At 42.3% G+C, this 16,257-nt stretch overlaps 1 protein-coding gene across 2 annotated transcripts; it reads right to left on the reverse strand.

Moving 5' to 3' along the window:
* Nucleotides 1-343: 343 nt before the first annotated feature.
* NUB1 (negative regulator of ubiquitin like proteins 1) lies at nucleotides 344-14,636 on the reverse strand. 2 transcript variants are annotated; one of them, XM_063416233.1, is made up of 16 exons: nucleotides 14,382-14,636; nucleotides 13,830-14,072; nucleotides 12,104-12,241; nucleotides 11,856-12,017; nucleotides 10,547-10,605; nucleotides 9,929-9,999; nucleotides 8,995-9,177; nucleotides 7,408-7,496; nucleotides 5,919-6,025; nucleotides 4,764-4,950; nucleotides 4,301-4,408; nucleotides 3,988-4,140; nucleotides 2,955-3,101; nucleotides 2,573-2,668; nucleotides 1,623-1,815; nucleotides 344-1,014 (listed from the first exon to the last, which is right to left on the reverse strand). In XM_063416233.1, exons 2-16 carry the CDS (start codon nucleotides 13,842-13,844, stop codon nucleotides 851-853), a joined length of 1,872 nt encoding a protein of 623 aa, XP_063272303.1. In that variant the 5' UTR covers nucleotides 13,845-14,072; nucleotides 14,382-14,636; the 3' UTR covers nucleotides 344-850. The 2 variants fall into 2 exon arrangements, with proteins under 2 accessions (XP_063272303.1, XP_063272306.1); XM_063416236.1 differs by lacking the exon at nucleotides 13,830-14,072 and having other exon boundaries at nucleotides 14,382-14,634.
* Nucleotides 14,637-16,257: the final 1,621 nt, after the last annotated feature.

The raw sequence follows: 16,257 nt of genomic DNA on the forward strand, positions 1-16,257 counted from the left end.
AGAGGCTGCTCCCGGCGCAGGGGAGCGCTTACACGGCAGGAAATGGGATGTAACAAAACCACAGCGGCCCCCAAGCGCCTCTTCAGAACGCTGCAGCTGGACACAACTCCTGAGACAGCGCCCGAACCAAGCTCTGCCCAAGAGCTGATGGCAGAAAATCCTGAAATCCCCCGGAAATCCAACCTTAAACCACACACCTGCAGAGGTCAGACCGAGCTGCTCGGGGAAAGTGGCTGTTTAGTTATAAAAGGAAATTCCAGTGGATCCCTCCCCCAGTCCCAGGACAGGGCCCTGCCGGGTAGCTCCCACCTTTTTAACAAAGCACAGAGGTCTCTCACCGAAGGCAGAAGCAGCACAGTTGCCTTTATTACCTGTGTAACACCTGCAGGAGGGGACAAGCAGAACACGGTATAAACCATGCACAACAGATACATTAATGTCTCTTAGAAATCTTTCAGAAGAAAAGCTGGAAAGTTGATATACCTCTACAGCTTCATGAGCTAAGGTTTCTAATTTACAAACTCATGTTGTTCTTTTAAAGCTGGTATTTTAAAATGGTATAGAAATGCTTCTTTACTAAGCGAGTTAACTTATTTCACAATAAAAATATAGTTTAGTTCTATTAAATTTTCTTCTGAAAATAAATGTCTCTATTTTTCTATGACAATAAATTACAATGTATCACAAATGTAGGCTTTAAGCAGAGTTACAAATAAGCAGGAATTAAGTATTCCAACTAGAGTTTAACAGAATTCAAGGCCCTTAGTAAGAGATAAGCTGAAGGTGCATTTATAATCCAAACTCAATTTGACAAGGTAAATACATATAACTGAAGTAGATTTAATGGGATTTAGTGCTGCGGTACTTGTATATAGGATAAGTATTCATGAATTATCTGTTCTTCTTCCTCGAGTGTTAAATCCAGATAATCCTCTTCATGTTCAGGAATATCCTCTAGGATTTCATTGACTGCATCAGTATCCATGTCTTCATCTGTTGGTGAACTAGAGGAACCTTCCAATAAAAAGCAGCAGTAGTGAATTCACCACTGGAAGAAGTTGGTGCCCTCCCTAATTCACCAGTGTGGCTGCTCTGCCAGCCCCCTCCTACAATTATTCTGCAAAGGACAGGGCAGGATGGCCATTTTCCTTATTATTTAAACGTGGTGTAGGAAAGCCATTAATTACACAGCAGAGATCACTGCAGCTCTGACAAATAATGAGAAAAAATATGTGCAAGTTTCCTCTTTGTTAAGTGGGAAGTTATCAGTTATGGTTGTATCCTGCAAGGGACACGATGAAGGAGTATGGAGGCAGGTCAGGAGCTGCAGAGCACAGATCTGGAATGAACTCCTCAGCCCTGCCCAGGACACCCCGAGTGTCACCTTTCCTCCTGGTGACACTTTCACCTGCCTGCAGCTGGTACCTGTCTCCTCTGGTGCCTTGGTGGCTGTCACCGCAGGGAATAACAGCTGCCTTCCTGTAACTGCTCCCAGTAAAAACACCCCGGGGCATTCCTGGAACCCTGTGCCACTGTTTCAGCAGGAATTGCTCAACTATTTCCTGCAAAATCCAGAAGAGCCTTGCCTTCCCCTCCCATCCTGCTGGAAGCAGCATTCTCACCTGCAGACTCTGTGAGCAGGTCCTTGGAGGAGGTGGATTCCTCTGATGGACTGGACCCCTCTGAGGACAGCAGCAGCGACGGGGGAAGAACTCCCCCATAATGGGCAAGGGTTTGGGAAGCCACGTGGATGTTCCCTTTGAAGACCTTTAAAGCTTGCTCTGCCGACTCTCGGCTGAAACCCATGTACGTCAGCTGCAGGGGGGGAAAAAGGATAATAGAGAAAATCTGGGAAATTCAAGCTCATCCGACACCAGGGTCTGACAGGAATCTGACTCTGCATCTGACAGTCATCCCCTCACACAGAGAAAAGCACTGCATGCCAGGAATTCCAGGACACTGACTCTGCTTTACTGGAACAGTTGACAACAGGGCAGTGACCTATTAAAGGCACAGGGATGTTGAGCAGGATCAGAGCCTCTTGTCTAGTACCAGACCAATTATTTTTCTGTTTTCAAAAGGAAACTTCAAAGCACTCCAGTGTATCGGGGGGTGCATGTGCTGTTTACTTTTCCTAGGCAATAAAGTTTTCTTGCCTGACATCAATTACACAGCCACTCCAACTACTGACAAGCCTGTCAGACAGCCTGTCATGAGAAATACACATTCCAACTCTTTCCCTTGTGCACTACAGAGCTTAGAGACTTGAATAAACTTCTCATTTGATGTCTTTTCTGGGACAGAGCATTACAGTGCACACACTTTCCCTCCACATGCACGTGTGGCATGTTGGTGCAGTGGGCAGGAAGTACACACAAATTACATGTTAGTACACACAAATTACATGTTAGCACCATGAAGAGTGGATGCCAGATCCTGGAGTGTGACAGCCTGATTGACATGGGTCAAAGAATATTTGCACAGCTTTACTTAAGGAAAAACCTGCAGTCTTGGAAAGCACAACTCAGCAACAAGACAATCAGCTCACAAGAAAGCAAGTCCTCTAGCTTACTTGCTCAATACTTTCTTGGGAAACCTGAAACCGGTCCATGGCCACAGAATCATCATCATCATCTTCCAGGAGTAACTCAGGATTGTCAAGAATAAACTGCAAGAAAACAGAGAGAGATCAGAATAGAGCAACAGAGCTATCATAGTCCACCTCAACACAGTTGTGTATGCAGCCCAGTGGTTGATATAAGCAAACCTCAGCCAGCTTAAGTGATATCTGATTTATTGGGTCAGGAAGTGCAAGTTCAGTCACTACAGTTCAGAAAGGGTAGCTATGAACTAAAAAATGTAGACTACAGAAAATAAGAATCTGCTAAACAATAAAAAAAAACCCCAACCAAATTTCTTGTGTACAACACTACTTCTACTGAAAAATCACTTACCTTAAAGGCTTGGTCCAGGTTTCCTTGTGTCTTTTGAAGAGCGACCTGAGCAGCTCTCTCTGAGTAGCCCATGCTTTTCAGGGTATTGATGTCTTCCAGCCGCTGCCGCCTTTTAGCCCTCTCCTCCCTCCTGATCTGTGCCTTTTCCTGCAAGAGCACAGACACTGCAAAGCTCACTGTGCATGGGAATGCTTTAACACACAGCCTGTGCCTGTAGGGTTTCTTGGATTTTTGTGCTTCAAGTTTGAATCTCTTGAGGAAAAGGCTTTTTTTTTTTCCTTTTTTTTTGTAAATACAGCCTGTGCTGCCAGACACTGGTTCCTAAATAAAGCTGCATTTCCATGAGCCAGCCCTGCCGGCACACTTCCGCTCCGCACATGGATCTGGTGCCATCACAGCTATTCCAGGCCCTGTGTGGTAAGTGACAAACCCGTTTGGCAGATGGGCCCACAGACAAGACTTGCCAAGGACAGACAGTCAGAACTGGGCAGGGAGCCAGGGAGTTCTGCTCAGCCTTCCCTCAGCCAGTTGGCTTTTCTGTCCACACTGCGCTGTCTGAAGTCTAGAAGTGCCTCCTCAGCTTACCAAACATCACTTCAGATCTGGACAGCACTATCTTCACTCACTCTAGCACAAAAAAAAATCCTTTTTCCCTCCTGGATCTTCCAAGTACAAAACCACAATAGGGGGCAGCCAAGCCTGGGAGTGACAGCTTGGTCCTGGTGGTTTATTCCCATACAGATCACTGCTGAGTAACAAACACTGGTGCAAAGCCTTCCCATGTGCCTCTGTAGCACAACCAAAGGTCTTTGGCGCTCTCATCCCATCTGTTTTGAGACAGAGCTTCCCTTGTCAGTGCATGAAATTTTGGGTTCAAACTTGTGCCAACACGTCCAGCTGTCAGCTACACCAACAGAGCAGAGTGGGATAATCCAAGTCCTTAACCTGCACCACACTGCTCTGGCCACACAACACACATCTCACGGACACCACAGCTCAGGGGATCCGTGATTTAACACTTCCACTGCCTCACCTCTCTCCTGTTGGTGATCAGATTGGCAGCGTGCTCCACATTCCCGTGGCACGCTCGCAGGGCAAGGCGAGCTTCCTGCTCTGAGAATCCCAGCAGAGACAGGCGATCCACCTTGTCAGGGTCTATGGACAGCTCTCCGTACAACGAAGATGCCTGGATATGAGAAGCACAAAATGACACCACTTATACCATTAAAATACAAACAGAAAATGCCTCCCCGTTTCTCTGAGTAAGCAAAGAACAGGTGCAAGATGGAACCCAGACTGAGGGGCTGGAGTGAAGGACTCCAGAGTTTTACCTAAAGGTGTCTTACCTTCTGAATGTACTCTGCAGCCTCCTTTTCTCTGCCACTGTGGTAGTGCCCAATCCCTTGAAGGAGGTAAAGCCGTAGGAATAAAACCTTCTCACGACCATAGCTTCCCTAGGAATTGTTTAAAGGAGAGGGGACAATGTAGACAGAAGCATGTGGTAGAGAACCAGTTCATTACCAACAGAACACTACACATTTAGAGAAGACACAGTCAGGGCTTTGTGACACTCAGTGTGCAGATAAAGCACCACACCTAAACCCCTGATAATGCCCGTGCATATAAACACAGGTTTGCCATGACTTTTTCGCCAGGCCCAGTGTTTTCCCTGTGCTGGCAATCACAGACAACAGGCTAACGATACAGAGGAAAACTTTAAGTTTCTAAAAGCCAGTCTTGCAATACTTGAACAGTAACTGAATACATGTAGAAAAAATTCCCACCCTAATGAAGTCAAACCCAGCATACTTTGATGTCAATAAGCCTCTCGTGGTTCTCCCCATAGCACCTCTGGAAGCATCTCTGTGCTGTGGACAGCTTTTTCTCTGCATCATCCAGGCAGTCCAGCTGCTCCAGACGGAAGTAGCACCACACTATATCCAGCTGCAGCACTGCGTAATTATCAACCGTGTTCAGCAGCTCTGTGCTACACTCACTGCAAAATAAAACAAAAATAAAACAAAAATAAAACAAAAATAAAACAAAAATAAAACAAAAATAAAACAAAAATAAAACAAAAATAAAACAAAAATAAAACAAAAATAAAATAAAACAACTGATTTTTTTTTTCTGGGAGAGGGTTGTTTATTCTGCCCTCCCCCCACTTCTTAACATTGATAAAACACCATTAGAAGTGTGCACACTCATGTTGGAGAAAGCACACTCTGCATTTCTGAGGCAGCAAACTGAGGCCAGGGGAACAGGAATCAAATGCTGACCTCCCATTCCATTCACTGACACACAGGACTGATGCCAGTGCTACATCTTAAAGCACTACAGTAACAAAATGAGCTGTGGCTACTGTTTAACATGGCACCTCTAAAAGCATCATGGATTAAACCCTGTGTAATCTTTGGAAGGACCGAGAAACTGCCTCAGTGCCCACAAACATGCTGAGAACTGTGGCAGTCTCCTTGCACTCCCACACAGATGAGAAACAGACAGGAACAGTATTACATTTGGGACCTCAAAAGAACAATTTAGGGCTCTGACAGCTGATAGGAAACTAATTTACTAGCAGAAGCCCTGGTATGGTTACTGACCTCAGCTATCTGCTCCACCTTTTACAAGAAATTATTACTTCACAGGAGCAAATGCAAATGAATATCCGTAACTGTCTCTCAAGCTAATGCAATTTATAACCTGGTACATGAATATTGACAGTTTCTGTTTATGTTGTTATGAAAGATTAACTTGCCCAGTGGCAGTATCTGTTTCAGCTGTTCTACATGAAGCCACCTGTCACTGCAAGTCAGAGCTTTATCTGCTGTTCCTCATCTGCAAGAGGGGGTGTGAAGCAACCTCAGGCAAAACCATCCCTGATTTATATGCACAGGTAGAGGCTGTGCTGTTCCTTTATGGGTTGACAGTAAAGACAGACACAAGGACTCAAAATGTTCTTACCAGAAATGTTTATCAGCATCCAACAAATATGGCAGTGCTATTTCATATTCTTTCTTCTTCATTAATGCTCTGCCCTTCTCATGGCAGCCCATAGCCAGCACAAGCGCCTAGAGAAACAGATGGAGACTTTTGACTGCACCTTCCCAAATTAAAGAGCCAAAAAGAAATATCCACGTAATCCATCAGAGTCCTTGTTCTTCCTAGAGAAATACCACTGTATCAGTTCTGTAAGACCAGTGCTGTTTCACCCTGCTCCACACTTTTTTCCCTTCTGATAATGTCAGATACTGTCTAGCTAAAAGCACTGGATGTTACTGGCACATGAAATGCTGCACCAAGCTTCCTTTAAGTATGCAACAAGAGAGATTTTCAATAGTGAGTGATACAAAGCTCAGCATTTTTCTGGGAGCTGCACTTCCTTACAGCACCAAACTTGTTTCGCTTTGCTATCACAATTACCTTGCAAAACCTAGAAGTTCACCTCCTGAAAAACCTCAGAACTGAAAATTAAATTTTGAATGTGTCAGGGAAACACTCCTGCAATATAACAAATGAAAATGTATTAGCAATTCTGGATAGAAACAATCTGCAGGATTTCCTTTGATCCTTGATCAATACTGATGAAATCTCATTCACTTGAACACTGGATTCTTTAGCTCTTCAGGTGAATTATTACATTTAGCACTGCATCAGAACAGCTGCACTATGAGAGTGACAGGGTCGTGCCCATCTCCCAGAGACTCCAGGTGATGCAGAAATCCCAGCAGGGATTTCTCAGGAGAGGCTGGAGCAGCAGCTGGAACACACTGGCTCATTTCTTCACATTTTTATTACTGGGTATAATTCCAAGTATTTGTAAAAAATTTATTTATCTTCAGAAAATGCAGTAATCCTGAAAGGCAGCACCTATCACTATTCTTCTGCTTCACTGACCAGCATCAGGTGTTTCACTCCTGTAACTCAATACTTGCACCAACCAAAGATATTTTCAGCTGAGAATGTGGAACTTTTTTGAATGATGAACAAATTTAAGTTTGAAAGGGGACACAGTGAAAAAGATCTAAAAACTGTTTTAACGGAGTCACATTTAGAGAGACTCATCAAGTTTCCAAATGGAAATAAGGCCTAAGAATCAAGTTACTTTCGTGCCTTTCTAGGACACCCAAAATTTATAATAGGCACTAAGATCAAGAAAATTAAAGCTTGTGTTAAACCCCCAAATAAGATATGGACCACACAGGGGTCAGTGCAAGATTAGACCTGCAATGAGATCAGGAATCAGAGGTTGTCTCCAGATGACTGAAATATTCCCCACTATACAGTGCTACTTCAATTGTATTTCAAAATTATTTGTATTAAACAAACATCTAGCGGGCCCAGGATTACATCCCCAGAAAGTCTGGCTTTATTTCAATCCCATATTTTAAATGTTTCACAGATCAAGCTTTAAAGAGCCATCTTAGTGGCAATGTAAGATGCTTTCACCTACTTTTTTAGCTTGAGGAGGAATCTCAATTGACCTTCCAGTTTGATTAGCTATATCTAGGTATGGGACAGAGTCTGGATCCAAGTACTCCTCTGAAAGATACAAAAAAAATTAGAATTTAAACACCACCTTCAACAAAGCAACTCTGCCACCGTAAGATTATTTTAGTAAGTATGTTGTTAAACAAAACAGCAAACAACAACAACAAAAAATCAGAATTACATATAAAGGCTGCATGTGTGTTTTTCTGGACATACCAACCAACAGGGGCTCTGGCCAGGTAAACATGAGGAACCTCTAGAAAGTTCACTGTGGAAAAGGCCTTGTGCATGCAGAAATTTAAATACATTAGAAGTTCCATGAATTATAAGGAAGTTTTATTTGCAGAAGACAACACATCTACATTTTATACAACATAGCATTTGAAATGATTTATCAACTAAAACATAGAATATTTTAAAAATACAACTGAGCACAGCTGACAAAAAATACAGCTCATTATTTGTGTTGCCCACATCTTTAATGCTTGTTATCAAACTACCAATTTTGTTTTCATTTCCACTCGATTTACAATGAAAAGACGATTTTCCTGTAGACAAAAGATAATTAAGCAAGAGTTTGTTGAGACTAAAAGTTTCTGCTCTGTGGTTTCTCTCAGGGGAAATGAAGGGATTGTTAAACCCTTGCTACACTTCCCACAGGACCTTCAGCCTGGGAGCCCTTTACAGACTCTGCTCTTTACTCTGGCATTGGCTGTAACTGACAGTGGCAAAATCCATCAAGAGACCAAACTCAGGGTTCAAAATGTGGGGTCTAAACCACCCCTCAAGTCCAAAAAATCAAACATTTGTCATGTGTTCAAAACAGGATATTGTGGTTAGAAACCAGAAGTCATCAGTTGTGAAGTGTTGTTTGGGTGCTTCTGCACTTGGCAGGAATTTGTCACCTGCGCAGCTTCTCAGTTCCTTTCTTGTGGATGTGTGAAACAATGGAATAGAGAAGTGATTTCAACTCACCATCAAGCACTACAGTTCACAAACACAACCTCATTTTGAAGTTATCACTGTTAAATTAACTACATCCCTTTAACTTAATGCAAGTTGCCAGGAATCAGCATCCAAGGGAATGAGAGCACCAAAGCCGTGTTGCTCTCACAGTGACAAATGAGCTGCTCTGCACAATGAAACCATGGTGACACACAGCCACAGCTAAACTACCAAAAAAAGAGTGTTCAATGACTTCAAACACATTATGTCACTGTGCTTTTGTCTCCAATAAATCTAAAGCTTCTCACAAGTCATCAGTGCCTTAACTGCCAAGTGCTAATTAAACAATTGACTCATATTACATCCTTCTCAAAGCGCCAAAGTTTTTTGTAGCATTCCAGTTGTGTAAAAAGGGTGGGGAAAAAAAAGTTTTAGCCAACTAAAAATCCAGTTTTCAAGTAGGTAGAAACCCAGAAAAGTGTGAATTAAATTCAGCTATGGTATAGTCACTCTTCCAGGTTGAAAGGCCTCTGAGAATGTAATTTTTGATGCACAAAAATTAATGAACACCCACTTGCTCCCCCAACCCAACAAGCCCACTTACCTCTCTCTGCTAGAATTTCCAAACCCTTCTTAGTTCTTTGCATCTTGTCATTAATTTCTTTTTCTTTCTTACACTGAAGCTCCTCCTCCTGAACTTTTCTTTTGGTTTCCTCATCACTCTGTTCCAGTTGAAGCACCATCACTTTTGCATTGTGTGTGACACCCTGGTCTTCAAGGGTTTTACCTGCAAAATAGAGTGTGATTAATACAATTCAACTACTGGAACTACTGAAATTGCAAACCATGAGAACTCAGTCAAAGTCCCTAAAAATTACTGACTCAGTCTGCAAAATTTAGAATCAAACTTCCATCTTAAAAGTGCTCTTGAAGTGACTTTCCTTGTATGTTTCTTTCCTTGTTTGTTTTTTTTTAACATTCAAAAAATACCATTATTTATATTTCAGTTTACTGATCTTCAGGTAAAAAACTGCAATAAGAACATGTCCAGGTTCATAATCCCCAAGAGTACAGGACAGAGGAACTGGGAACTGAGTCCAAGTTCCTTCTGTCAGTTCTGTGGTTTGAATTCTGATATATTCCAGGGCCATCAAAAAAGAAAAAGCTGCATCATCACTCCTCACATGTTGGACAGGTTGAGCATGGGCAAAGCATTACAAAAAGTCCTTAAAAGTGCTGTTATACAATAAGGTTTTTGAAGAAATTTAGAGTTTCTCTAAGTGTGCTTTTTCAGTGTTTCAACATTACAAAAGGGGATTTTCTACATTGATTACAGTATTCCTTTAACTGATTTAATTCAATTTAAGAATTTGGATTGTTATAATTTAATACATATCCTGTAAAGCAGAACCTGACAAATATAACAGCTGTTTTTTGGAAATTCCTGACATTTAATAGAGTTGCAAGGCAGCTTTTCTTCTGAGAATCACAAAAACTAGAAAATTATCATACAAATATCTTTAACTAGAGATACATACCCAGATCAAGCTGCTTCTTATTTATGATTATTTTGACAGCATTTTCTTGTAATGCATATTCCTGTGCTATCCTGTGAAATAAATAATTTCATACATGAACATAAATTTGCAAGATTATACAATATTGTTGTTACAATAGCAATCAACCTAAAAATTAGTGCTTATAAATGGCTTAAAACTTTTGCTACAAAAGGCTACTAGAAGTAAAATAACATTGTCAGAGAGCTTTGTGCACTGTATAGAGAAAACCTGGGACACAAAAAGGAGAAAAGCAAAACAGACTTTCCGTCTGAATCTGATTTTTTTTAGGCTTAAAAACAAAAAAGAAAGAGAAGGTAATGTTCACTGTTCAGAGGATCTGCCTCATTACAGATTTGGAACATTGGTACTTGCTGGGGATTTATACAGAACTATCTTTTTCCTGTTTTCCATCTGTTAAACCACAGCTGTTCCCACGAAGAACTGCCCTACAGGGACACTGGACATCCTGTTCAGAGAATACATGCTAAGAAAAAACTTAAATCAAACAAAAAAAAGGGGTTTGTTTGCATTTTTTTTTAAATGCTCTATGACAGGGTGGTGTCTCATGAGAGAAGCACAAAGGGTGATTGCACTTACTGGGATCTGAGCTCTTTGCCTGTGATGAACAGACTGGTTTCCAGTGGGATTTTCCGGCTCTGTAGTAATTATATTGGGTGGAGAAAAGAAAGGGGGAAGGAAAAGCATGATATCAAGATACTTTGGACATTTTCTTAATTAACTTTCTACAATAACATTTCCAAATAACAATCATATTTAGAGGGTTATGGATTGACATACATAGAAGTAATTTCCAGTTCTGCGTTTGCTATACTGCTAAAAATAAGCATTATAACAGCAGAATATTCAGAATTAAATAAATCTAAATTCAGAACCAAACAATTTAAATTATTTTAATTATGCGCCTCCAATCTTAACTGTGCTTTGCAATTATGCCACTCACCTGTGACTGGCTAAGTCATGATTAATTCCTATTAGTGTCTCTGGTCCCAGATTAGATAAACTGGAATTTTAAATTAATTCAGTCCTCTATTTGCCCAGCAGCACTATAAAGTAGAATTATGAAACTATTTGGTTGTTGTAACTCCATGGCAATCACTTGAAACTCTCTACCCTTTAGCCCAGGTAATTATTTTTCACTACAGGAGTATTTTATGCATGAAAATAGAAGTTGAAACCTGACTTCAAAAGGGCAAAAATTAATTCAATTCTCTGTTGGAGAAGCTTTTAGGAGCCTGCTCTAGAAGGTTGAGCTTTGGAATGGGCTGCCCAGGAGGTGCTGGAATCTCCATCCCTGGAAGTGTTCAAGAAACAAGTGGGAGAGGCACGGAGAGCCACGGTTCAGTTCACAAGGCAGTGGCTGGTAAAGGTTGGACTCGATGACTTTGGAGGTCTTTTCCAACCTTAATGATTCTGTGACTCTGTAATTCTATGAAGGGAACAGGTGAGTGCCATCACAGCAGAAATTCCTGCTCTCATTTCCAAGTTCAAGTGATATTAATATGCTGAATCAACTTTGGGTATTCTACAGCTGAAGAAATACATCTCCTTCTTTATTGCTAATACAAGGAATTACATCAGAAGGAATCAAATCGAAATAGACACTTAAATCTAATTTACCTTTCTTAATTGCAAGATTATTTGCCATTAAATCCTAAAGGGAAAAATTACTCATCTCCTCAATATTATATTCCTTTGCCATGATATTCCCACATACCTGGGAAACTAAAATATGTAATTGCCCTCTTCCCATTTTTATACACCTGACACAGATCACTCATACAAAACACCTGAAAAAGTTGTGTGAAAATATCTGCACAGACACCTATCCAGAACTCAAACCTCAAAGTAAAGCTACTTATGCAGACTTTTCTGCAGTGTTACTCACTTTCCTACGAGGCAGATATATATCAAGTCTTGCAATCCCAGTCACTTTAAAATTCTCATTTCCTGTCCCACGCTCAATTGCTTTACACCGGATTTCTTCCAGCATATTCTCTGTATCATTCTCATTGATATTCAGCTTGGATGAATATTTTTGTACAAGCTCCTGAGAAAATGAGAAGAAAAACCGGGAAAATGCACCAGCAGTACAACGTGGAAGATGTATGACATCAACTCGGAGAAAATATTTACCTTCATCTCTTCACCAGCTTCTTTTTTTTCATTTGTATATGGTGGCTTCCACAGCTGAATTTTGTCCTCTCTTAAGCAGCTTGTCAGTTTTGCTATCAAATACTTCTTTTGCGCCATTCTTTTCAAATAAAAACACAGCTGGAATGGAAAAGAGTGAAAAATAAACAATCTTTTATTATAGCTTTCCTGTAGTGAGATATTATGCTTCCCAAGAAGTCTAAGTGACCACTTATTTTGGAATTCTGGAATAAATTATGAGTATTAAATGCATTCCATGCAATTTGGTGGGCAGGGGAAACTGAGGCCAAACTATGAAAAAAAAATGGGGGAAAGAAATTATTGAAAAGAGGGTGAAATTTGGAGTAGAACTTACAAGGGCCCTGCCATTTCAAGACAAACCTCTTCCTATCCCCTCATGTGAACTAAGATTGCAGAAAGTGTCAATACATCAAAATTGACAATTCAGTTGTTCTGCCCTGCTCTGGATGCAGCTGCTCAATCCACCACTTCTGATTCAGCTCAGACAAAAACTCAGGAAACTCTGAGTTTGTGAGCCTGCCCCTGGGAAAGAACCAAACACCCCAAAAAGCAGGGAAGCTACACAGAGGGCAAGGAAAGGAGGGTGCAGAGGTCTCAACAGAACAAAACAAATTCTTAAGTGTATGATAAGGCATGGGAGAGTTGTGGCTCTTGGACACTGGGAATCATATGGAAAATATCCTTTAAATTACACAGAAAAGCATTTAAAATGTTGGCATAGATGCACTAAGGTGGCCATGAAATTTGATTAATAAGTTTCACTTTTCTATCAGAGTGATTTCCATCTTTCATTTTTGTTTATTGGCACAAAGCTCTCAGGAAAAAGGGAAGAGCTCCCCCAGCTTCAAAAACTGCTCCTGGCTCAGAAAAACACTATTTGAGGGGAGAAAAAAATTAGGCAAATGTCTGATAGGTGGCAAGTTTACCGGTCAGCCTTACCTCAAGCCTGGCTTTACTGAGCTACAAAGAATTCCCTGGAAGCTGCACTGACAACAGTCTGCTCTAAACAGGAGTCAGAGGGATGAACTGGGGAGTGGATGGCTTAACAACCCTTCCAGTGGGATGCTGCAATGTGCACAGTGTCTGGCAAAATTAGCAGAGACAAACAGACATTCCTTTTCCTGCTGGGATGTCGCTACTATTATTTTAGAGCCAAGGCAAACAATGGCTTTTACAAAGCTAAAAGTGACAAAATTGCTCAATTTTCAAAACATTGCACTGTAGCTATTAATGTAGCTTTCCCCCTTTCCCAAATCACACCAGGGAATTCTTATGAACAGCTTATAACCATAATTTCCCCATTTTTAAGTTATGCTGAAGTTATTTATTACAATTCTACATAACATTTACAAAAAAATTGTCATGGTTTTGGGTCACCCAGATAAAACTTAAAATTGCAATTGATGCTTAAGACTAAGAATTGTAAATACTGACATTTATAAACTGGTCAGTCATCTGTTTATCAATACTATAGCTTGGTAAGTTTGTGATTTCTAATTAAGTGATCGAAACAGGAAACAATACTGCAGTCTACAATTAAACTTATTCTTACAAACTGTCTATTTAAAAAACAACCTTTGCTTTCAAACACAAAACCTATGATTTTATATGCAACATTTCTAACACTTACAATAAATTCCATCACTAAATTGCATTAGAATCCACAGCAAAAACATTTGTGACTTACTCTTCCATCAGCCATGAAATGCCACAAGCACTCCTGACGCAATTTCACTTTCGGTATGAGTTTAAAGGGACTTTCTCAAAACTCATGTGAGTAAAAAACGGGGGTATTTCCCCAGAAACACTCCGAATGCAAGACTCAGCTTTTGTAAATAACATGTCATCCTCTAAGGCCAGATTGCCTTATACGTGAAATAAAACAAGTGGAGAAGTAAGACGCGTGACATAAGATGCAGCAAAAGGCAAACTGTCGATGGAAGGAACAGGGGATTGTCAGAATGGTTGGGTAACAAAGCAGGACACATCAATTTTCCCTAAAAGGGAGGCAAGCACAGCTCTGACGTTTCTCCGCGGCTGACGGAGGGGAAGCACTGAAGCGGCGTCATGAGCACACCACAGGGACTGCAGCCCCATCCCTGCGGGCCCGGGGTGCCCGGGCATCCTCCTCCCTCCCCAGGAGCACATCCAGCGCCTCCCGAGCCCGGGCAGCGCCGCCACCGCCACTCCCCCGCTGTCACCGCGGCGGGCTCAGCACGGCCCGGCCTCGGGCACCCACCTGCGCCCCGCGGGGTCGGCACGGCCGCTGCCGGGGGAAGCTCGGGGGCGACGCGGCTGCTCCCCGAGCTGCTTCCCGGGAGGGAGGGAGGCTCGGGCCGCTGTCCCTGAGGGAGAGGCTCGGGAGCGGCTCCTACGGCAGCCCGGAAGGCCCAGGGACTGCGGTGTGACGTGCGCGGAGCCGCGCCCCGCCCGCCATGGCCGCGCCCTGCCCTCGCTGTGAGGCGAGCGCGCCGCAGGACGCGCGCTGAGGCGGAGTTCGTTTCAGGCAGGCTGTGCTGTGGTGTGCGGTCTCTGCATGCTTTCAAGCCTAGTGAAAAAGAAAGGAAGCACAGAGTCACAGCATCAGTGAGGCTGGAAAAGAGCTCTGAGGTCATCGAGTGTGACATATGACGGGACACCCCCATGTCAACCTGACCACTGCACTGAGTGACGTGTCCCGTCTTTATCCTTAAACATCTCCAGGGACCGTGACTCCACCAACTCCCTGAGCTGCCTGTTCCAGTGTCTAATCATACTTTCCATGAAGAAATTCCTCCAAATATTTAACCAAAAGCTCCCCTAGCACAGCTTAAGGCCTTGTCTTCTGGTCCTGTGGAGATTTATCCCATCAATGTGTGTAAGTGCCTAAAGACGGGTGCCAAGAGCACGCACCAGGCTCTTCTTGGTGGTGCCCAGCAACAGGACAAGAGCCAATGGGCAGAAATTGATGCACAGGAAATTCCATCTGAACATGAGGAACAACTTCTTCCCTGAGCAGTGGCCGAGCCCTGAACAGATTGCCCAGAGAAGCTGTGGAGTCTCCCTCACTGGAGATATTCCAGAACCATCTGGACACAACCCTGTGCCATGTGCTCTGGGATAGCCCTGCTTGAGCGAGGACCTGGGACCAGATGGTCACTGTGGCCCCTTCCAACCTGACCCGTTCTGTGAGACATAACCCATGAAACAACAACTTACAACTACATAACCCATGAAACAACAACTTACAACCACATAACCCATGAAACAACAACTTACAACCACATAACCCATGAAACAACAACTTACAACCACATAACCCATGAAACAACAACTTTCTAAGTGATGTCCAGATTTAGAAAAATAAATTAATTGTTGGTAGAATTGCCGTGTAAAGGTTTAGGGCTCGACAGGTTTCATCGATCTCAGACCTTGGGGAAGGTTAACAAAGCTTGGGAAGAAGGAGCTACTACTGATAGTGGATACAAAGAATGCAGAATTTACAGGCCACGAGGGCATTTGGCAGAACTCCCAAGATAAGGAAGAAACAAATAAAACAAACTCAGTAACTGTGTTGAAATCAGCTCCAACTGGGTAAAAGGTAATTCTGGCAGGGACACATCACAAATACTGACCCAAGAAACCCACAGACTCAAAAGATGAGAAAGTACTTATTAGCATCAGAAGCGAGAGAATTATTAACAGTAGAAAATAGAATACTAATTAATAAAAGAACTATCTAACTTGTAGCAGATGAACAATAATGGCTTTGTTTGCTAAAGTGTATAAATAGTAAAAAGTTTTGATAGTGGGTGGGCTTGATTTGTGGAAGACCACCAGCACCCAGGTTTATACAACTCTGAAATAAATAATGTCTCTCTCAAACTTGTAATTATTGGCTTGTTGCACACCAGTTAATGAATCCAGTTCTGTGACAACAGCAGGAGCTTCTGGCTCCAGAGTATCTGATGGCTCATCCCTGGGACGTGGTGGGGGTCCCCAAGGCTGCCTCAGAGACTGTCCCTCTGAGAGTGGCTGGAGCTGGGTTGGGGTTGGAGCATTCTGCAGCCACCTCTCACCTGACACCTCTGTGTGTGTGAGGCAGAAGTGTGCAGGTTGGGGTTTTTTCTGTATTT

The sequence above is a fragment of the Prinia subflava genome, chromosome 1 (assembly GCF_021018805.1).
Source record: "Prinia subflava isolate CZ2003 ecotype Zambia chromosome 1, Cam_Psub_1.2, whole genome shotgun sequence".
NCBI classification, from domain to species: domain Eukaryota; kingdom Metazoa; phylum Chordata; class Aves; order Passeriformes; family Cisticolidae; genus Prinia; species Prinia subflava.